The sequence below is a fragment of the Kryptolebias marmoratus genome, linkage group LG3 (genome assembly GCF_001649575.2).
Source record: "Kryptolebias marmoratus isolate JLee-2015 linkage group LG3, ASM164957v2, whole genome shotgun sequence".
Taxonomy (NCBI): Eukaryota; Metazoa; Chordata; class Actinopteri; order Cyprinodontiformes; family Rivulidae; genus Kryptolebias; species Kryptolebias marmoratus.
Window position 1 is genome coordinate 26,697,719 of NC_051432.1, and position 21,800 is coordinate 26,719,518.

General features: G+C 39.4%; 2 protein-coding genes across 3 annotated transcripts; one reads left to right on the forward strand and one right to left on the reverse strand.

Annotated features, from left to right (window-relative positions):
* Positions 1 to 809: 809 nt before the first annotated feature.
* si:ch73-109d9.2 (uncharacterized protein LOC565042 homolog) lies at positions 810 to 6,412 on the reverse strand. 2 transcript variants are annotated; one of them, XM_037974564.1, is made up of 4 exons: positions 5,757 to 6,412; positions 4,049 to 4,179; positions 2,510 to 2,615; positions 810 to 2,409 (listed from the first exon to the last, which is right to left on the reverse strand). In XM_037974564.1, the coding sequence occupies exons 1-4, from the start codon at positions 6,019 to 6,021 to the stop codon at positions 1,262 to 1,264; spliced, it is 1,650 nt and encodes a 549-aa protein (XP_037830492.1). In that variant the 5' UTR covers positions 6,022 to 6,412; the 3' UTR covers positions 810 to 1,261. The 2 variants fall into 2 exon arrangements, with proteins under 2 accessions (XP_037830492.1, XP_017272395.2); XM_017416906.3 differs by having other exon boundaries at positions 810 to 2,415.
* Positions 6,413 to 8,956: 2,544 nt separating this feature from the next.
* On the forward strand, positions 8,957 to 20,527 carry LOC108236395 (putative GPI-anchored protein pfl2). Its single transcript, XM_017417020.3, has 5 exons — positions 8,957 to 9,537; positions 14,731 to 14,909; positions 14,994 to 15,075; positions 15,196 to 17,504; positions 17,613 to 20,527. Exons 1-5 carry the CDS (start codon positions 9,279 to 9,281, stop codon positions 19,290 to 19,292), a joined length of 4,509 nt encoding a protein of 1,502 aa, XP_017272509.1. The 5' UTR covers positions 8,957 to 9,278; the 3' UTR covers positions 19,293 to 20,527.
* Positions 20,528 to 21,800: the final 1,273 nt, after the last annotated feature.

The window sequence follows — 21,800 nt, forward strand, 5'->3', positions numbered from 1 at the left end:
GACTGATTATTACATTATTCTGATGATGATCACAGCCTCTCTGTCTCTCCTCACTCATCATATTTTCTGGTGGGCTCCTGTTTACCTCAGGTTGTGAAACACTGGTGATCATGTTGGAGCTTGTCTCACGGTGCTTCACATGGACGTCTAGCCACTGCAGGACGGCGGACAGAGCCGGTACAAGTTTCCTCCCGCTGGGGACGCCTCTTCGAGCCCGGATCTTCTGTTTGGCCTTCACAAACCTGTCACGAAGAGAGCGCCACGCTTTTCGGCAGATGGACTCCTCCGGGCACTATCTCCTTCCACAAACTTTTTGCCATTTGACAATCTTTATACTTTTCATATTAGTCGTACAAATGTGCAGTGCTTTTCCGCAACTTAACACACACACACAAACCTCTGACTAATCATACAAGACTTGGCGCAAACCTCTGTGAGAAAAGACTTGCTGTGTTCTGGATCAGTGGTTCCCAAAGTTGGGGTCAGGACCCTAGTGTGGGTCATGAGACAAGAAGCAGGGGTCCTTAGATGATCTGCAAATGTTAAAGAAGTCATTGCTAATAACAAATTGTCATTATAGTTTTCATTAAAGGCAGTATTTATAAATGAATAAAATGGTATTATGGTCGGTCAGGTTGTTTGTGTCATTATTATGCTCTCATTTTAGAGCGTTGGTAGCAACATTTACATACTTAAGCTGGTGTTACCTGAGGGGGTAAACTTCTGCTTCAATCGCTTTTTGGGTCAGAAGCTGAAAAGTTTGGGAACCACTTTTCTAGATGACCGAGAAACTACACCAACAGTTTGAATTAGGCAAATAAAAATGGTATTGTGATTGATCACAAACTAGCCATAAAACAAGCAGACTGTCCTGTTTAACCTCCATGATTTTACTGGATTTAGAAGCATGCACCAGGAAAAGTACATCAAAACAAAAAATAATGACATCTTATGCCAGTTTTATTTTAAATAAGTTGAGTAATCACAAGAATAGTATTGCTGTTTTCTTCCATTTTACTCATACGCAGTGTATTTTAATTACAAACAAATCAGGTACAAAGATAACATTAAATTAAATGTGAGAAAGTTAGTGTCTGGTGTTTTACATTGTTCATATATACAAAAAATATTTAAATAATTTTCAGAAAATAAAAATGCATCAAATTATAAAAACAAATTCATCCATTATGAATGCCCATGTTTATTTTTGGACTTCCTAACGTCCCAAATGTTGTCCATCCTGGACTCGTTGGCCCCAGTCTTACAGGTCTGTTACGTGTTTGCGTTGATGCGACTTCAGATGGTCCAGACGTTTGAAGCTCAGGCCGCAGACGGAGCAGCAGTATGGTCTTTCCCCCGTGTGGGTGCGCTGATGTACCTTCAGTATATCCGCCCTGGTGAAGCTCTTATCACACATGCTGCATCGATGAGGTTTTTCCTGGGTGTGAATTCTTTGGTGCAACTTGAGATTCCAGAGCCGGCTGAACCTGTTCCCACAGACTGGGCAGCAAAAAGGTTTGTCACTCGTTTGACCACATTTGTGTGTTTTTAGGTTTGCGATGGAAGGGAAACCTTTACCGCAGTGGCTACAGAGGTGGAGTCCCTGCCCTGAGTGAATCCTCGGGTGGACTTTAGAATTACAGGCTTGAGGAAAGGTTTTTCCACACTGGCTGCCAGAGTATGGGGACCCTAGTCCAGTATTTTTGTGGATTTGTTTGTAGGTCTTAAGTGCAACAGAATCAGGTAAGGAGCTGAAGCACTGGTTATGGATGTGGCTCCCACCTCCACTGTCTGCACTTTGATGCTGTAACCTGTTTCCCAAATGTAAGGTGTTATTGTAAGCTTCTGAAGGCTCATACACGTTCTCCGTGCTGTCCAGAGAGAGGTTGAACCGAATGTCCTGGCCATAAAAACTCCTCCTGCTGCCTGAATCACCAGACTCTTGATCAGCATAATGGACATTTAAGTCCTGCAGATATCCTTCCTCATCTATAAATAAACAGCTCAACTCTCCACTTACATCACAGTTCGTCTTTAAAGGTGATCTTGCTGCTGAACTCTCCTCCACTCTCCCGTTCTGTGGAGAATCTGTTGGATAGCAGCGGTGCTCTGCTCCTTCAGGTGCTTCCACATCCTCATCATACTGGCCCATATAACTAAGATCAGCTGCCATGTGGCTTTTTGAACCTTGTAAGCCGTCAAAGTTACCCATGCCTCCAGGTCCAGCCTTGTGAAAGCCACCTAAGTCATTGATGCCAAACCTGTTCTGGACTGGAGGTTCAGAGGAGTCCCCAGAGGGTCCATCTTGACTCAGCTCTGATCTCTGATCAAAGCCAGACTCCCAGTTCACTTGGGTCTTTGTGTTCTGCACACTGAAATGTTTACTGGGTCCTGGGAGATGGGATGCATCTGTCTCTAAGACATGAAAAACAAGAATTTATGAGTAGATCATATTAAAACCGTCGTCGATATAATAGTTATCTCTGTAGCCACTTGCTTGGAGACTGACCGTCTGTTCTGATGTTCCACTGCTGTGATTCACTGATTTCTGCTGCACTCTGAAGAGGTTCCTCTTTGAGCAGCCTAACAGTTTTATCCTCGTGGTCACCTGAAGCCTGGAACATATGATGGAAGACATGTTTAAGTTTCTGTCATTATCAGACAACAGTAAGTCCTGAAAGATCCTCTGGAATTATTTAATGAGTGTGTTAAAGATTTGTCAATATTTCAAAAACATGAACCCATTTTTTAATCCCTGAATTTATTTGTTGCCTAAACGTGATTTGTTGTGTTCTGGTTCTTATTTTTTTAATATAATTTTGTATTTTGGCTACCTGGTTTAATATTGTCAAGTTTCTTGTCCTGCTTGTTGTGTTAAGTCTTGTCTTGTTCTGGATTGTCTTAAATTTCTGAGCTTTACACCAAACTCAGTTCCAAGTGATGTCTGACATACTGGGAATAAAGTTCTGATTGACTGACTGGAATAAAAAAAGTGTTATAATATTTAAACTGATGTTTTAAACATAACATTATGGGCATTTTAATATTCTATTTTTGATCTTGATTGTATGTTTTGACTATTAAAAATACAGATTATTGTGTTTTTCTCTTACTTTCTGTGGTTTCTTCGTGGTATATATGTGGATCAGATGCTTTCAAACAACTGGGATCAGTGGGATCTGCAATATTTTCATATGATTTAAAGAAGCTCTTACAGCTTAACATTCCTATTTTTCCCAGAAACAAGAAAATCTTTTACTCACATTTCACGCTGATTAATTGCGAATAAAATGTAGTATTTAATTGGTCATTAAGAATTCACTGTTACTGAAAATCTAATTTGCATTGCATTACAAGACACTTTTGGGGGATTTGAATTTGTTTGTAATTTACTCCTTGCAGAGGAATAAACTACAGTAGATTAAAGTTACTCATGTCTGACAGACGCTGCTTCTTACTCACAAGATGAATTAGTTTCAAAAGTGTTCATGTTGAAAACTATTTTGTTTCTTGTAAAAAAAAGCTACTTTGCTTCATTATCGCCCTGGATAGTCAGATTTAACAAATTATCTATAAAACAGTGAAAAGTCTATTTTCTGTGAATGAGGCTGTTGTCAGCTGCTACATGTAGACTCAGAGCAATTTACTTGTTGAGATTAAACATCATTCTTTACTGAAATGACTGGTTGTTGTAATTTGAGAGATTTTTAGGATAAACTGTACATACTTTGGGCAGAAAAGAATCTCATGAATTCTCCTAAAAGTGCTGGATCTACGTGTTTCTGCTGTGCACTAAGACTTTTGCACATCTGTGTACTCCTGTCTTCAAAGACTTATTATTAATAAAATGCTGCCTTTATCTTTTGACATAAATTAAATTAAAACACCTAAAGGTTCATGCCTGTCACCTTACGACTACACACTGTTTGCATTCTATGACAAGGTATACAGCAGATGTTTTCTTTAACTTTACACAACAAGAGTTGGTTTAGCTTGTGCTTTAATAAAAATCTGTGTTTTATAGAGGTTATTCATGTAACTACTCCACCTGTGCTGCCTTGGTGGAGCTGTGGCCGTTTGGATTTGCCTCTTCAGTTTCCTCACTCGGTGTCTCCTCAGCAGCATCCTGGGAACTGAGCGTCTCCTCTGGCAGCACGCTCTCCTGTTTCAGGCTTTTTTCTGTGACCGAAAACAAGAAACAGTCCACCTTACTTCATTAACAAACCCTCAAATTAGTCTGAATGTCACTGAAAACTTTACATATTTAATGTGAAACTGAAATCAGAATTTTCTGATGTGAAAACCACAGTGATGTATTCGGTATTTACTGGCCACACTAACATCAGCGTGCTTTAAGAGTCAGATAATTATCTCTGAATTATGTTGGGACAAAAGGAAACAGAAAGGTAAAAACTGGATAAGTACTGAGGTAAACATTAACGTGGTTGTGTCATTTTATTATCGTAGCAGCTGCATCTGCTGCTTCTCGACACGAGGCCCTGGCCGAACTTCTTCTCTCAGGCGTTTGTGCCAAGAGTTGTGTGATTGGTCAGACGTTTGTGGGTGTTAATTTGTGGAAAAGCGCTCAAACTGAACTGTTGTTATTTCGCCTTAAATACTTTGCTTCCAGAAACCGGTTGCTGGTTCTGGTGCAGTATGGCTCACAGCATGTTCACTTCCTCATCACTTGTGAATTCCTAATCATACATCTCTGCCCAGCTTGATGTTGTTGTGTTTACCTTCGTTGGATAACCACACCTTTATATGCTTTGAGCGTGATGTGTCCTGCAGCAGGAGGGGTGTGTCTCATGGACTGTGAAAGGTGCGTGTGAAAACGAACCACATGACCGTGAACCCACTTCTTCACTTCTTATATGATGGAGCCTTTAGACTCTGTTACAGCAAAACTAATGAGGAAATCAGCTTCTTCTCTTCTTGACTGCCTCACTAATTTTACTGATTCAAATATGTCAAAAAATGTAAACACAATACCTGAGTCAAACATTTTTAGGTTGCCTTTGTTATGGGATTATTCTAATGTTACTGCATTCCCTCAAACATCCACCCATCCATTATCTGGAGCTTCTTTTAGAGTCGGATCGTGGGAGAAGCAGATTGTCAGCAAACGCCTGCTGACAGGGCCTCTACCCATGGGGCCCGGTCGGGCTCAGTCTGAATGATCTACATGGGTTTGCCTTCCTGTAGGCCCACCACCTGCAGGAGGGGCCCTGCGGGTCAGGTGCAATTACTAGAAACAAATTTTTAGTGTCCTAAAAATATCCCTCGAACTGCACAAACTGAAATCCGTTTTCAGTTCTTGTCCAACAAAACAAGGAAATTTGATTTGCCCTCTCAATGTGTCGATCTGTCCATCACCACTGCAAACAAAAAGGGGCTCAGAGCTGACCCCTTGTGTAACCCATCTGCCACTCATACCGCACATCTCACCTCTGTCCCTGTACATGACTACCCTCACTTCACTGCCACACCTGGCTGTTGTCATACAGTACCAGAGTTAAAAAAAAACCCAAGATATTCTTTTATATGTGATCCACTTGTATAGGTGTTTTAAACAAATTCAGGGATGTTTTTATATACTAATAGGCATACCTTCATTCAAATGATTATTTTACTTAGATTACAGTTGATGCAGTGCACGTGGTGCAACGTAATCCATAACATAGCAGATTATTCTGCATCTTAGTCTTCGTTATAACCAATTCTTACTGCCTGAATAGCCGTGAGCTATGACCCACCTGTCCTTGTGGCTTTGTTTCCTCCGGATGAGCAGCCTCGGCCGCAGTCAGCACACCTCTCCTTCCCGACCTCTGGCGCGTCTTTCCGCCAGCTCTCCGCCGCCTTCAGCCGCCTCTTCAGAGACTCCACCTGCTCCCTGCACCGTATCACCTCCTCCACGAAGCTGTCCTCCACCAGCCGGGTGATTTCATAGATGGCAGCTTTGAAGACGGTTTCCATCACGCCAGAAAGTTGGGACTGAAACGTTAGTAAAGCCTCGGCCATTGTGCCAAAATAGTCAGCTAAAGAAAACTAAGCTAAAAAAATAAACCGACTGGTACTTTAAAACCAAACTACTAAATTAGTCGGCGGTTGGAGTGTTTAATGTAAACTGGTCTGAGCGAGTTAACCGATTTGTGGCTTTAATCGCTCTCGACCAACCGTTAAACAAACAGCTACCGAGCTTTTAATAACGTTCGCTGATATAAACCGAATAATAAACTGCTATCCGGAACATATACAACCGTATTCACCAAAATGAATGTTAACGCCACACATTTTCGGCTGAAGGTAACTCAACACTTATCTCACCACCGTTACAAATCTGTTATTATCTATAAGCGGTAGCATCGCTCCAGAATCCGTCAACCACACTTCCTGGTTTTTGCAAATACGGGTCGCGATTTGGGACAATCTTCGCGATTCATCTTCGGCCGCCGGTGTTGTGCCGAAAAAAGTCACCCCTGCCGCTGAAAGACACAACAAGTCGTGGGAACCGCGCTTCGAGGCAAATGTTTTCACTAATGCCTTCAGGAAAAAAAACTAAAGTTACTTACTGACGCCTTGTTTTCATTATCCTTGATGATACAATTGCCAAAAAAAATTAAGATATTTTAAATGAAACTTGGGTGTTTTTTTTATTTCTATTTTATGGGACAGAATAAAGTTACAGCAACTCGTATATCTACTCGAACATCTAAGAAAAATAAAAGTAGCTAAATGTGTTAATAAAGGAAGTGATAAACATGTTTGCAGGAACTCAAAACAAAAAGACTGCCATAAAATTTTTAAAAAAACCTGTGAGTGTGAATTACTGTTACATTTATTAAAAATATAATCACATAAGTAGCAAAGGAAACCTTTTTTGTTTGTTTGTTTATTTGAAAACATATATGATCAAATTTTGCATAAATTTTGAGTGTCTTTGTTTTACTTTAATCATATATTTATTAACTTATTATGTTTTAATTTATTGTATTATTTTAGTTTTGTGTCACCCATTATTTTCATATGAAGAACATAAATTTAAAAAAATTGAAAACACACAGTGGATTTTCACATTTGTTCTTGAACCCTAAACTGCTCTATGTTCTTACAAACAAAACCAATAAACTTAACCATATGACAATAGAAGAGATTTTTTTATTTACTTATGTTTTCCCATAATGCTTCCACCACTAATTTATGTTTATTATTAATGGGTTCTTGCTTTACACAGAAAAGCAAAACAAAACACCCATCTGTCCTTGGATTAGGGGTCAGCCCTGTTGCCTTGCAGGAAAAAGGTCAAGGGTTCGAGTCCAGGGTCTTTCTGTGTGGAGTTTGCATGTTCTCTCTGTATTTGTGTGAGTTTTCTCAGGCTTCCTCCTACAGTTTAAAAACATGCATGTTTAGACTGATTGGACAGTCGTCTGCATGTGGTCCTGTGATGAACTGGTGACCTGCTTTCGACCAAATTGTGCAGGAATCAGCTCCATTTTGTTGAATAACTAGAAGCACTTGGTTCACAAACCTCCGTCTGGATCACCACCAAAATTTAATCGTTTCTTGCAACAAACTCAACATTTCCTGAAAATTTCATTAAACCTGTTCAATTGTTTTTACATATTCTTGCTAACAGACAAACTAAAACGAATGAAAACACTACCTCCTTTGCAGAAGTAAAAAAAAAAACTATGATGAAACACATGGTGCAAACAGGTCATGACTTATTATTTATTGTAGTAGTTTTTGGTTTTTTTTTGTTAAATGCAAATATATAAGAAAATTTTCTGAAAAAAGAAGTTCTACACATCACCCATCATCAGAGTCAGTGGGGGAAAGAGTCAGAATTTTTGGATTTAAATGTCATCAGATGCATCTAATGAGTTAAAATTGCGCCCCACCTTCAATGTAAAGGCCAATTCAGTGTTTAAATTGTTGTTTAAATATAAGGAATTTGCTTAAAATGATGCAATGCTATATGGCAAAACAGTGCAGTAGAGGGTTAATTTTAAATTCAGTTTTTTTTTCTTTTATAGGTATGTTTTATATATATACAGACAGTGCAAAAGCAATGTTACATATCAAATAATTCAGCCATTGCTTCATGTATCAAACTTTTAGCCAATAGCTTATTTCCATTCTGTACCACTTTGAGAAAAATAAAACTTCTACAGATGTAAAAGGTTAAGTTTCTGAAACTGTTAAAAACTTACAACACAACATTTCTTAAAAAAAATTCACGGAGAAGAAAAGTATTACTTATTATCTGTATAAACTAGTGTATGTTAAAGAGAGAATAAACTTTCAGTGGTAGCTCCTAGACTGTGGAATCAGCTGCCCCTCCATATTAGACAGGCTTCAACACTTGGTGTTTTTAAATCTCTTCTTAAAACACATTTATATTCACTGGCTTTTAATACATTGTGAGAATTGTAATGTTATTGTATTTTTGTATGTTTGTATTGAATGTTTATGTGTGCAGCACTTTGGTCAACAACAGTTGTTTTTAAATGTGCTTTATAAATAAATTTGATTTGATTGATTTGATTTGATTTTGAAATTTGTCTTTCTTTAGGTTTTTTAACTGAGAAATAAAATATATGTGCCTCTTGTTGTAGCTCCTACATGAGAAATTTGGCTTTTTAAAAAAAATGTTTTATTTTTTTCCTTTATACTTTTAAACGTCTATATTAAATCGTAACATTTTATCTGTTTTTAAAATCAACTTTGAAGAAAGTCTCATGATGTTATAAATTGTAGTTTTTGTGTGTGTTTTCGGTGCATTGTTGCCTTTCCAAAAAAAGAAATGGAAAATATACTTTTTTTTTTATTTGTACGATCCCACACTCCACCCCGGCAGGTGGCGGTAATGACAAGCCGCCGCTCGAGTCACTTCCGCCCTGAAACCCCAAAGAAGAGGAAAAGGCAGAAGAAGAAACCACACTTTGTTTTTTTTTTTTTTAACCACATCGGTGTGTTCCAGATCGGTGCATTTCGGTTGCATGTGATAAAGAATATGTGGTAAATCCTTTCTAACACGTATAGTTTTTACATTACTTTTTAAATCAATATTAAAACCGGAGTTTGAAGGTTGAGTCTGTAACCGGATGTTAGCTGAAACTTCGGACGTCAGTCGATGTGCGTCACACAAAGCAGAGCCTGTCCGTGAAAAGGCGCCATGTTGGGTCAGTTGCTAATGCCCCGCTTTAACTGACGGCGAGGCGATTTTTTCGGTTGTCTCTAAAGTCGAAGCGGGACCGGCTTTAGGTCACGTCAAGATGTCGGCGGACGACTTTCAGACGAAGTACGCTTCCGTGATGGAGAGCATGCTGAAGAGCGCCATCGCAGAGACCACAAAACTTTTCGAAAACATGGTGGACGAGCTGAAGGCAGAAATATCCCAGATCAAGAAGGAGAACGAGGATCTAAAATCGAAGTGCTTCCAGTATGAGGTTGCTAAAAGCCAGCCGGCAGAAAGTAGCACCGACCCGGAGCAAAGCGACGCTTCTGGGAAATGTGACTCCGGTGTACAGTGTGGTGAGTATGATGCTAGTTAGCCAGCATGAGCTAGCTAGGCTGCCCTGATCAGGGTATTTTTTCCTCTGTTAGTGGCATGTTAAGCAAATCTATCAGTATATTGGTGTTATCTGGCAGGCTTGTCACATTGCTGATGTCTCTTTACGTAATCAGCTCGCCCGGTTTTATCAAAGAGGATGGGATTCAAAAAAAAGCGAGGGAAACCATACTGTAGTGTCCCAGTGTAAAGAATAGGTGGGAGAGAATGAGTCATTAACGATCATCTGAAAATATAACCATCTGTGGCAAGGGAAAGAGAAAGGGAAATTAAAAAATTATATATAAAAGGGTTTTTTTCTCCCTTTACCTTAAGTTGCCCTATAATTGCATAAAAGTAAATAATGATTGGAATTATATGGAAGAGACATTTTCGTGTAATGCAGTGATGCATGGTGAGATGGGATTATTTGTTGCAAAAAATAGTTTGAAATGTGATGTTGTGAAGGAGTGAGACATTTGAGACAGATAAACAAAATAACAGAACTTACAGCAATCATTTTTTGCTCACTTTTTGTTTGTTTGCATCTTTTCCAACATGTGTTTTGATCCGTCTACAAAAATCCCCAGGCTGGGATTAATAAAGTGACAAAATAAAATAAAACTTGAGCAGACTGGATACGTTTGGCACCACTGGATAGAGCTTAAAATACCTTTTTAATCTGACACCAAGATCATCCTGATTTGACAAAACCTACAGGGGTTATGAGATTTAGTTTTTTAAGATTTCAGAACAAGCACGTCTAGCTCACCCTAAAAACCTGTCTGTAGAAAAGATCGTAAACAACAACTTTTTGTGTGAATAAACAAACTTTTTACTTCCCTTATGCAATATCGGCCATAGTTAATGGTGTAATTAATCACAGGTAGATTCTCACATTGCTAAAAAAAGGAACCAATTTTACAGAAAAGTTTGATTTTGTGGTTAGAAGGAATGAGATAAACAACAGATAAACTCAATAAATGCATGTTGGCAGTTTGACCTCATGTTACAGGAGTCATGCTCATGAATCAACTATATCTGAGAGATTTCACGTTCAGAGATTATTGCTTGTAGCAGTAAATGTTATCACTATTTTTTAAATCTTGTTGTTTTGCAAGTGTTTGACCACAGCATAGCTGCATGGTGGTGAGTACTATTTCCCAATGAATGATGTTACAAATACTGATTTTTGTCACCCAAGTTGTCCTTTTATTTTGGTGGCTTTCTTCTCACAACCATGAGGTGCAAAGCGAGCTGATACGGTCACAATGTGGGCATCAAAATAAAGGTCTTGGGGAAAAATGCAGTTTTGCATTCCATGTACATGAAAATAGGCTGTGATTTATAAAACAAACTGTTTAAAATGCAGCCACATAACCTGATGGGCATTTAACCCCTTAGGCCCCAAGCCTATTTTTGAGAAGTATGCTTGAAAATAACGTACTCAAAATGAATTGACTATATCTCTGGAACTGTAGAGTTTATTTGAACACTTATGGTATCAGAATAAAAGCAAGATTCCAGAGAATACTCTAGAGGTCTAAAAACCAACTCTTTTGTTACTGATGAGGAGTAAATGAATATAAAATACAGCAGAAATAAAGAATAAAATCATTTCCGCCTAAATAAAATCATTTTCTGATATATCCCTTTGAATATCCCACAATATCCCTTTGAAAGCATACAGCATACAGTTGAAATCCAAAAATTTGTTGTAAACAATAGTACAGAATCTGACCTTTTGTTGTACCAGGTTTCATGCAAATGAGTGAAGGTTTTTAGAGAGGCATTATTTAATAAAAGTCCAGGCGGACCTTCCAATTCAGCCATTTGGGCACAATTTGGCACAATGTGTTCCATTTGAAATTTCTCAGGTTTTTTTCTGTAGGTTCTTTTTCAATCACTCATATCTCATCATTGATAAGTAATTCCATCTAATAACAAGGGTTTTTGGGGTTCTTTGAAAAAAAAACAAAAAAACTTTTGTGCGTAAAATCATAGAGCAGACTATTCGGCATTTTAAATTTACGCGGGGTGATTTCTCAGCAGCCCGTTGGCCGATTTGGATGATTGACATGTCAATCGAACCACCAGAGCCAATAGAATCCAGAAATATTTACGTAAATACGGAAGCTAACATCATTCACCAATCACAGCGAGGGAACTGCATGCCCGGTGAAACGAGCGAGTGTTGCGGCAGAGTTTTGTACACCGAATATAGAAGACAGAAGCGACTAAAAAGAGTCAAAATGAATGTAAACGTGATGCAGGGACCATGGATTACAGGACCTGAGTGGAAATATTTTTTCTTACACAGATTATAACCATTTCACAGCAAAGGTAGGACTGAAATTTTGTTTTTGGCTTAGTGAATTGAGTTCAGTGAATTTTGCACGTAGCGTGACGAAGCTTATATTGTTGGGAAGAGCAGAGCTTCGTGTTTACTCTGATATTCAGTTTGTGTGGGTTGGATCATGATTCGCTGACATTGCTGTGTGTTTTACCAGATTAGCTTGTTTAGCGTCTTTTTCATGTTTTGCGTTTAGCTGCTTAGTGCTAAAGCTGGGTGTTGTTGAGGTGGAAAATAATGTTTCTATCATTTAGAGGAGCTTTTGCCTGTTACGTTGATATCCAATATGCATATATTTATTAATGTATAGCATTTGTTTTGATTGATCTGAATCGCGGAAGTGCTGCTGGCCCCGGTACCGGGGCCTTTGGTTTTCAAAGGGTTAATTACAAACACTCAGTATTCATTGAGGCAGCAACGGAAAATTGTTCTAAACCTTTATTGCAGAAGTTTACTCTAATATAATAAATCATAAATGATGGGGTGGATACAAAGCAGACAAAGACGGGTAAGATGTGAGCAGAGGTGGAAAACAATGATTGTGGAGGACCAAGAATGCAGTTTTGAAGGGTGTGCGCACAAAAATAGGCCATGATTAATAAAAATTGGTTGTGCAAACCACGGTTGCTCTGGTTGCTTGGTTGCACTCAGAAATCAGTTAAATAAGTTGCAATTGAAAATTTGCCTCTTTTTTTTTTTCTCGCAATTTTGTGTCACCAGCCAGTTTCCCATCAGACTCGCCCCAGTGGGAAACTGGCTTAAAGGCTCCAGAGTGAACTGGCCCAGATGAACGTCGAGTCAATGTAGTCCTGGAGAAAACTTTAAAGAGATAGTCCGGTTATTTTAAAGTGATGCTCTGTCTAACAGTCATTAACAGTTAATACTTTCTCATCTGTGATATTAATCATGGAGTGTGTAGAAAAAGACAGAAGTGTCTGTTGAGGCTGGGCTAATAGCTAACCCAGGGTTTCCCCCAGCATATTATAAGCCTGGCGGGCCACCAGGCTTTGGTGACCCGGCCGCCAGGCTAAGCTCCGCTTGTTTATTATAAATACTTCATTTTTTATACACGTTTTTTTCCACCCGCTCCCCCAAAACCGCTACCTTTATCTACCTCACTGCGCCAACAGTGACGCAATCGCGCTGTCCCCGCCCCTGCGCGAAGGTCCTGTGTGGTGTCACCTCGTGCACCTTTTATAACTTGATGTGGACCGCACGCGCCGCGCTCCGTTCAACCATCTGCTCTCTTTTTACTGTATTTCCACTGGTTACGTAGCGTACTGTCCACTGTCTTTTCGGAGAAAACTGCATAGACGTAGGCGCCAAGTATAAACACCCCCACCGCGCGCTCAGGTCCGTGCGCTGTTCGCAGAGCCCTGCGGGACTTTAATGAGCCCTGCGGGACTTTAATGAGCCCTGCGGGACTTTAATGAGCCCTGAGGCCGAGCCGCCTTCAGCTACCTGGAGTTAGCATGTTGTCAGAGCCACAGTAATAAACATGGAATGAGCAGGTTTAACCAACAATGGTTAGTTGACCTGAAATTCAGCTGGTGGCTTTACAAGACCAAATATGGTAAGCATGTTTTGTGCTTAGTGAAAATATTATCTTTGTTTAACAGTAAAATAATGCTATTTAATTCAGCATTAGATATGCACAGTACAGTACAGCGTCTCTGTTGTTATTCATTGACCTGGAAGTAAGACGTGTGTTGGTGCCTGGTGCCTTGTTTGCACTTTTTTGTTTATGTTAATTTAATTTATTTGTAAATGTGACTTAAATTAGGATTTAAATTAGGTGCAATCAATTAGTATTTATTTAAATTTTATTTTTCTTTAAAAAGGTATTTCAAAAGTGCCTTTTTGTAAAACTGTAGTTGTGTAAATATTTGGCACAAATATCTTACAATATCACATAATAAATAGCCATATTTTCAACTTTCCTGTCAACTTTAATCATTATTTTTTTACTACATCCCGGTCGGCCAGCAAACGGCCACTTACCACCGGGCTTAGCCTCTTTTCTGGGGGAAACCCTACTAACCAGTAGTGGGATTGGTGGCGCTGAGGTTAGAGAGGAGAGCATGTAATTGGGAGGTCCACAGGTTTGAATCCCCAGACTGTCACAAGATCTAGTTGGGGAAGATGAAGTTCCCACGTCTGACATTAGCCTCACTGTGAGCCCTCGAGCAAGGCACCTAGCCCTCCAGCTGCACCCCGGGGGCCTTGGTTGGCAACCCTCTGCTTCACATGTGATGGGAAAACTGCAGAGAATAAATGTCCACATCTGGGATTAGGAGATTTTTTTAAAAACGTACCAGTGTGGCAGAATGCTAATTTAACTAATATTTAAACCTCTACACTTTTACATGATGCCATTTATTAGTTTGTCACTTTTTTTCAACCAAACTATCTGTGTTCCTACTTGAATGTGTGTGTTCTGAGCATATACTGTTTATGCCAACTTTACTTAACTCCTGATAGGCCGATGCATTCAGCAGCCTCTCAACATCATAGAGGTTTTATACTAGTATTCTTTCACATATTATGTTATTTGTCAGATAAAGAAGACTTCTACTCTTTTCTCCATACTTCGTGCTCTGAATGATGTCACAGCTGATCTGTTGAGAACTATTTGACAGAACATCACTTTAAAATGACCAGACTATTCCTTTGTTTCCTGAAAATACTTAAGATTTATCAGTTTATATATATATATAACTGATAAATCTTAAATTATATAGATGAGTAATTTTGCAAAACTGCATATTAATTAATTTTGCAATCTGAGTATTTCATCTGTTCTGTGTTGTGTTTATAATTGCAGACCTTGTTCCGTACCGCACAGTTGTGGTGGAGCAATGTGAGCCTTTGGTGGAATCTGCCCAGCAGGTCCAAGAGCAGCAATGCACCTACGACCTGATGGGCTACGCTTGGCAGGAGCATAACTACGTCAGCTATGGAGACAAAGATTCTAGGATGGCATTTGTACTTGTCAAACAAGAGGTACGTGTGAATTCTGATAGCAACAACAAGAAAAGTCTCTGCGTGCTCCCTTTATGAATGGTTTTTGTCACCCCCCCCCTTCAGGATGATTCATTTCTGCAGTCTACCTTGAAGCAAGAGGAAGAAGAGTCGGATGGGGTCTCAGGACATGGCTTGAATAAAACGGGTAGGAAATAAACAAAGTACACAAAATAAAGCGGGCTACAGAATATTAGGTTTATTTAACCATTTTCAGCAGAATTTTAATTGCTTTCTTGCTTGTCTTTGTTGTGATCATTTTTTGCAGGAGCTTCTGTTGCGGTAGTTGAACACAAAGGACCAAGGATTAATCAAGAATCTTCAACAGAACAAATTTCATCATCCCAAAAAACTGCTGCAACCCCAGTGGTCCTACAGCTACCCTCTTTAGGAACTGACAGCAGTTCTCAGATAGCCCAGAACCAGCCGTCTGGCTTAAATCATTCCCTGGTTATTTCACTGAAGGACGCTCTCAGGGAGGATATTAAAGAGGAGAATGAAGTTTGTCCAATGACGACCAAAACGGACACATCAGAGGATCAGTTAGTCCCTGAAGAGCATCATCTGGACAAGGCATCGTTACCTAATGAGCAAACTGAAGTTAATGTGAAACAACATGGTGATGTACCCTGTACAGATGACCCGTTAGCAGGGTCTGGACTGGTCATGAAAGCTAACCTACCAGATGTTGACGCTAACCCTCATCTACCTGAGTGCCCCACAAGAGGACACCCACCAAAGAAGACAAAACAAAAACACATTTTTGAATCATCTGCTGAGGTTCCAAGAGAAGCAAATACCTCTTCATCAAAGCCCTCAGGAGCATCTGCAATTAAGGTTTTAGAGGTTTCGTCCATCAGTTCTCCTTCAGTCAAAAAGAATTCAAACACTTCCATAGAAGAGAAGAAAAGTGAAACAGGTTCTTCCTCTCTTTCAGTTGATTCTTTAAGTAGCAGCTTTTCATCGGAAAAACAATCGACCCTTAAATCTTCACAGCTTTTTATTGAGGTGGAAAAGAAGGGAACTCGGGTTCGATTATTCAGAGGATTATCAGCAAGTGAAACACCAAACTCTCCACAAAGTGAGTCACCACAAGCACCTTTGGGTGAGTGCCACACCCCTGTAAGCCTTCAGGATGCAATGCTGCTCATTGAAGCCATGAATCAGTCGACCGTGGAAAATACCGTCTCCCTGACACAAATCACAGCGCCACCTCTGACACTTTCTGCTCCCGTTGCTGGCCCGTCGCAGATCAGAACTCCACACACAGGAGCCACACTCGTTGGTGTCTCTTCTCATATGACAGGAAGGGGTTTATCGAATGACACAATGCTTCAGAATTCAGGAATCATACCCAAACAACTACAATGTGCGCCCACTCTTAATAATACTACGCTGCCAGTATCATCATCTGTATCGTCAACTGCTGCAACCCAAACTGTTATACAGTCACTTCCACTTCCTCGAATCAAAGTGGGACCACCCGTTAAGGTGCCTCGTACTATTATTATTCTGCCAAGACCTGCTTTGTCTTATACATCTCATAATACAGTGGGCGTCTCTAAAACCCAGCCTTCTGCAGTTGACTCTACAGCTTCTCAGAAGATTCACACACCTCCTTCGTCTCTGGATGTGGAATTATCTTCTGAAAAACCTTCCCATTCCTCTAGTCCTCCAAAAACAATCAAAGTTACCTACAGCAAACTGGACCCTGTCTCACCTTTACAGTCAACCACCGTTTTAACAGATCATCAGTATGTGATTCCTCCATGCAAAAAAATAACTATTATTCCAAAACAGTTTCCAGCTGTGACTAAGCCAGTGGTTCAAACAGTAAAGCAGGATATCATTGAACCAGAACCTGTTATTGATGCCCCTGAACCAGAACCTCTTGTTGATATCCCTGAACCAGAACCTGTTGTTGATATCCCTGAACCAGAACCTGTTGTTGATATCCCTGAATTAGAAGCTTCTGTTTCTCTATCATCAACTAATCTGAGCTCCATGTCACTGGAGTTAAGTTTAACTGCTTCAGATGAAACCTTAATGTCTGAAAGTAATAATACCACTGATAGCCCCAACTCCTCCAGCCAAACTGCTGCTGTTTTTGAAACAATTACTCCTTGTACAAGTACAGAAACGTCAGTTAAGGAAGTACAGACATCAGTGTCTTCAGGATTACCACCAACTGCTGAGGAGAAGCTCTATGCAGTGGTCAGATTAACTAGACTTCCATTTCCAGTATCAACTGAAGAATCAATCTTAGTTTCAACACTGCAAGCAAAAGGATTTTCTTTTATTTCAGAGAAGCAACCAAGGCCGTCAATCTCACTTTCAGCTTCTCGAGGGCCACCTGTAGCTAGCAACTTAACAGAGCTTTCATCTCAACCTTTGACCTTTAACCAACTGACTGCTGATCTGGACCAGGATGCAGTCAGCAGTGAAGGGGAAGAGGACCAAAAAGAGGGTCTTATTCTGCCAATTTCTATAATTGCTGATGACATATTTGACCCTCACTTACAGTTGACTAAAACTAAGTTCCTGGAGCAACTGTCAGTGTCACCATTACAGTCAGAGGTAATTAACTTCAGTCCCAGCAGACAAACAAGAGTTGCATTGTGTTTGTGTATTTTTGTAATTTGTTAAATTTCTGTCTTTTTTTTTTTTCTTTCTATCTTGTTCCAGTCCAGCTGCAGTGTCCAACAGAAAAGCTCCATTGTCTCCCGTCTGCGAAGTCACCTGAAACCTCTAATGAAAGCTAGAAGAAGTGCAACAGAAGAAGTAACAGACGAGCAAACCGAGAACAGAGCCAAAAACCTGAAGAAATCACAGTTTGATAGTGACAGTGTAAATGGTACAGAAACAACTAAAGAACCTGTTGGCAATATTACTTCTCTAAATACAATTTCTAATACCAGTACTAAAAGATCAGGACACTGGAAAGATGATGATTCACCTACAAAGATTGGGGAAAAGGTATCTGTCAGTTCAAGGAACTCTGGTTCTACTAATGATGCTGCTGCTGAGAGTTTTAAAAGGCTAAGATCCTCGCCTGTCTGTCCTGGGAGGCCCACTTATACTAACAGAAGTGAGGGTTCTGAAAATGGTTCTCTCTCCCAAACGACAAAATTCAGTTGTTCCAGTCCCAAAAGATCGACCAAAGCAGTTGCCAGCCCTGAAAAGACAATTAGTGTGAGAGAAAACACAAGCCCTAAAGGTTCTGGCTCCCCTAATTCCACTCCTATTAAAGTCAGCCCCAACACCAAACCCATTAAAAGGGAATCCAGTTCTTTCAGTCCCAGTAGGTGTACCATAAGTAAGGTTGATGCCGTTAGTGAAAATATGATTGAAACTGATTCCCCAACTTCCAAATGTCTTAAAATGGTGAAAAACAGCAGCAGTCCTGAAAGGAGCCAAAAACTGACACCTGATAAGAAACCCAGGCCAGTTCAAGGTTGTCACAGTCCCAAAACGAACCAGGCAGTGAAATTAACTACAAGAGCTAAAGCTAGTAGGAGGAAAAGAGTTAGAAGGTCTAACGCAGAAAAACTAAAAAGACAGAACCAAACCAAGGGTGGCGTTGTGAAAAAATGTCGAGCTAAAGTGTGGTACCCTCCCACACTACCACCCAACGAAGTCCCTTCCACAGAGATCATAAAGGCGCCACGTTTAAAGGTAGAGTACAGAGTTCCTGTTATTCCCGAGAACCCAAAACCTATCGTTTCGCCCTTACAGCCGTTAGCTTTCATTGGCAGGCATCTGTTGAGAAATCAGTGTGGGGAATGTGGCCGCGTTTTCAACAGCACCAATGCATTAGAGAGCCATGTCAGTCTCCATAAATTTCTCCGGCCTTTCACGTGCAAACTCTGCGGGAAATGTTTCCCCGACTCGATTACCTTTAAACGCCACGACCGAGTGCATCGCAACGGCAGGATCCACATCTGCCCACAGTGCGGGAAGGGCTTCGTCTACCGCTTTGGACTCTCCAAACACATCCAGATGGTCCACAGCAGATTAAAACCTTTCATTTGCCAGATATGCAACAAGTCGTTCTTCAATAAACGAGACGTGGAAATCCACCAACGGATCCACACTGGAGAGAAACCCTTTGAGTGCCACGTGTGTGAAAGGAGATTCACCAGAAAAGTGGAACTAAATGTGCACTTACGGTGGCATAATGGTGAGAAGCGGCACTGGTGTTCATACTGCGGGAAAGGATTTTTAGATTCAAATAACCTGAAAAGACACAAGTATATTCACACGGGGGAGAGACCTTTTTCCTGCCCACACTGCCCTAAGACGTTCTCTCAGACTGGCCACATGAAAAAACATGTTCAGAATGTACACAAGGCTACAAACACATAGGACATTCAATAAAACACCATGCTGAACTGAGAGCCTGCAGAAAGGAAGCTTAAAGCAGACAAAAGCATGTCACAAAAATGCAATTGTAGGGTAGGGATATGTATTGTGATTATTATTAAGGAATATTATTCATTTGCTACGTGTGCACCTTTCTTCTGCGGCAGCCTCAGTTTGGACAGGATCCAGAAGCTGCTGCACAGGGATATTCAACCTCCTAGGATTAGTTTTTTTTTGCGGAGGGCTTTATATAATGAGGAAAAAGGGTCGCAACAATAAAAATGATTATGAATTAGTTGCAGAGATTTTCAACTAAACAAAAAAGACCTGGCAAGGGTATTGTTTTTTCTACAGGTGACTTTTAAAGAAAGGTAAATTTGTTCTTAGTGCTTTCTCCTGATTTTTGCAAGATGTGTGCAATTGTGCATGTTTGGATACACTTTGTAGATCGTTGGCATGTAGAGACGCTTAACCGAAAGGAGTTGGAGTAGAGCTAAAGACTATTTTTGCAGGTCATGCAGGATCAAAGTGCCAGTAGCTGCATGTCAGAGCAATCACAGCTTTTTTTTTTTTTTTATTAGTTCCTAGGAACTCATCCAAAACATCAGCTAACGATTTTTAAATCATGACACGTGGCAGGAAAGGTCCATTAAATGATTTTATCATACCTGCGTATAAAAAAGCTTGTTGCTTTTATTTTTATAATTTTACGTCTGATTGTGGAAACATTTTATCATTGTTTACAATATGACTTTGAAAAGTAAATGTATATAAAAATGTTATTGTAGTATTTAAGCTTTTCATTGTTTTTAATTGTTTACAAGAATATTGTTGTGTTCTAAAACCCTGCTATTGAACACTTTCATTGGTACAAAATTTCCTCTTATGATGTACATTTAGTTGTTTTCCAGGTGATGACTTGTCTCGGCTTTAACTGTTCAGTTTGTTTTATTGAGACAGAAACATAATTCCGTACCAAATGTACTGAAGCTAAAAGTAATCCTTTAAAATTGTTACATAACAAAAAGTAGTTTAACTTTGTCGAATTCTTTTTTTTTCCCCAGATTCTTGAATTACTAGCATAGGAATGTATGTTGTAGGAAAATGTGTGAAAACAACAGAGACTTATTCTAAAGCTTATGGAAGTCATTGTATATATTACTGTGATTTGATTCATTAAGACCAGATGTATATTTTGTTTGCAGAAATGAACAATAAATGGAACCGTTTCAGAAAAATTGCTGCACCTGTTTTACTGAATATTTTCCTGTTTTTACAGGTGTTTGTGTAATGGTGTTAAAAACAGGAAACCAGTTTATTGCTTGTACTTATAGTTGGTCTAAACACAAGTTTGCTGTATGGTTTCAAATGTAATTTATAAAGCACATAAATAATTGTTTAAAATGTCAATAACTCTGTTTGTGTACTGAAAACTCCAAACCCAGGTCATTTTAGTATCATGACTGGTAATGAAGTTTAACACACTCGAGTTCATCCATAAACTCTTGAGTTAAATTACTCCGAGCCGCCAAACTTTGAGTTTTCAGTACCAGAAGGACTGATTCCATTATGGTTAAATAACCGTCTCAACCTGGAGTTAACAGCAGGCTCAGCATGCAGAAAAACAAGCCGCCATTAAAGCTCTGATTCACCATGACAACCACAGAAAATTAAAGATGAGCCATTTCTGAATCCGAAGTACTAGGGCTGTACAATTTGTTGAAAAGTTGTTGTCATTAAGATATCAATACAGCTAAAGACTGCAATAAATCCTGAACTGTTCATAGAAAATATTTGGTCAGTCCAAAGAACTCACTGACCTTGATGTGACAGAGGAGGAAGTGAGGAAAATGGGTTTATTACAATTAATACTTTCATCACAAAATCAATAATATAGTAAGTTTTTTTTTTTAATATTGTGCAGCTCCACTGAGTATGACATGCAGCTAGAATGGAAACACACTTGATGCTGCAGCTCAACTAAGCTTTTCAGTCGATCTCAGAAGTTTAATTCATGTCGAAAACTCATCAAATATGTAAAGAATCAATGCAGGAATAATGTTACAGGACCTAACGAGTATAAGACAGCATGTTTTTATGTAGCACGTTAGCCATAAAATGCATAAAACGACAATAAAATGTATAATGTTACAGTTTTCTAATAGTTTGCTCACCTTTTATCTAAAGAATTAGAAGATGGGATATGTGTGAAGTCCATACATGTGCAACAATATTCACATTTTATGTTGTAAAATTGCAAACATCCTTTTAAAAAAACATTATTTTTTATGGCAAGCAGTTATTTGCATGCTAGTCTGAACTCTGGTTTGCTAAACAAGCTTTAACGGGTGAGACACGGTTAGAAACGATAGTTTTCAGTCCCTAAAACCACGTTAACATTGTAATTTGTATTTCTTGTTATCAGAGCACTGAAGTAAATCTTTGTTGCATATAAACATCTTGCAACACAGCATTTACATATTTATTTGTATAAACAATAGCATCTAAAAG

Excerpts from the sequence above, each read along its gene's own strand:
- si:ch73-109d9.2 (XM_017416906.3), bottom strand. The coding sequence starts at position 6,021 with ATGGCCGAGGCTTTACTAACGTTTCAGTCCCAACTTTCTGGCGTGATG. Across the intron at positions 4,180-5,756 it reads AAACAAAGCCACAAGGACAG|AAAAAAGCCTGAAACAGGAG; the intron begins GTGGGTCATAGC and ends TTTCGGTCACAG. Across the intron at positions 2,416-2,509 it reads GTGGAACATCAGAACAGACG|AGACAGATGCATCCCATCTC; the intron begins GTCAGTCTCCAA and ends TTCATGTCTTAG.
- LOC108236395 (XM_017417020.3), top strand. The coding sequence starts at position 9,279 with ATGTCGGCGGACGACTTTCAGACGAAGTACGCTTCCGTGATGGAGAGC. Across the intron at positions 15,076-15,195 it reads ACATGGCTTGAATAAAACGG|GAGCTTCTGTTGCGGTAGTT; the intron begins GTAGGAAATAAA and ends CATTTTTTGCAG. Across the intron at positions 17,505-17,612 it reads TGTCACCATTACAGTCAGAG|TCCAGCTGCAGTGTCCAACA; the intron begins GTAATTAACTTC and ends ATCTTGTTCCAG.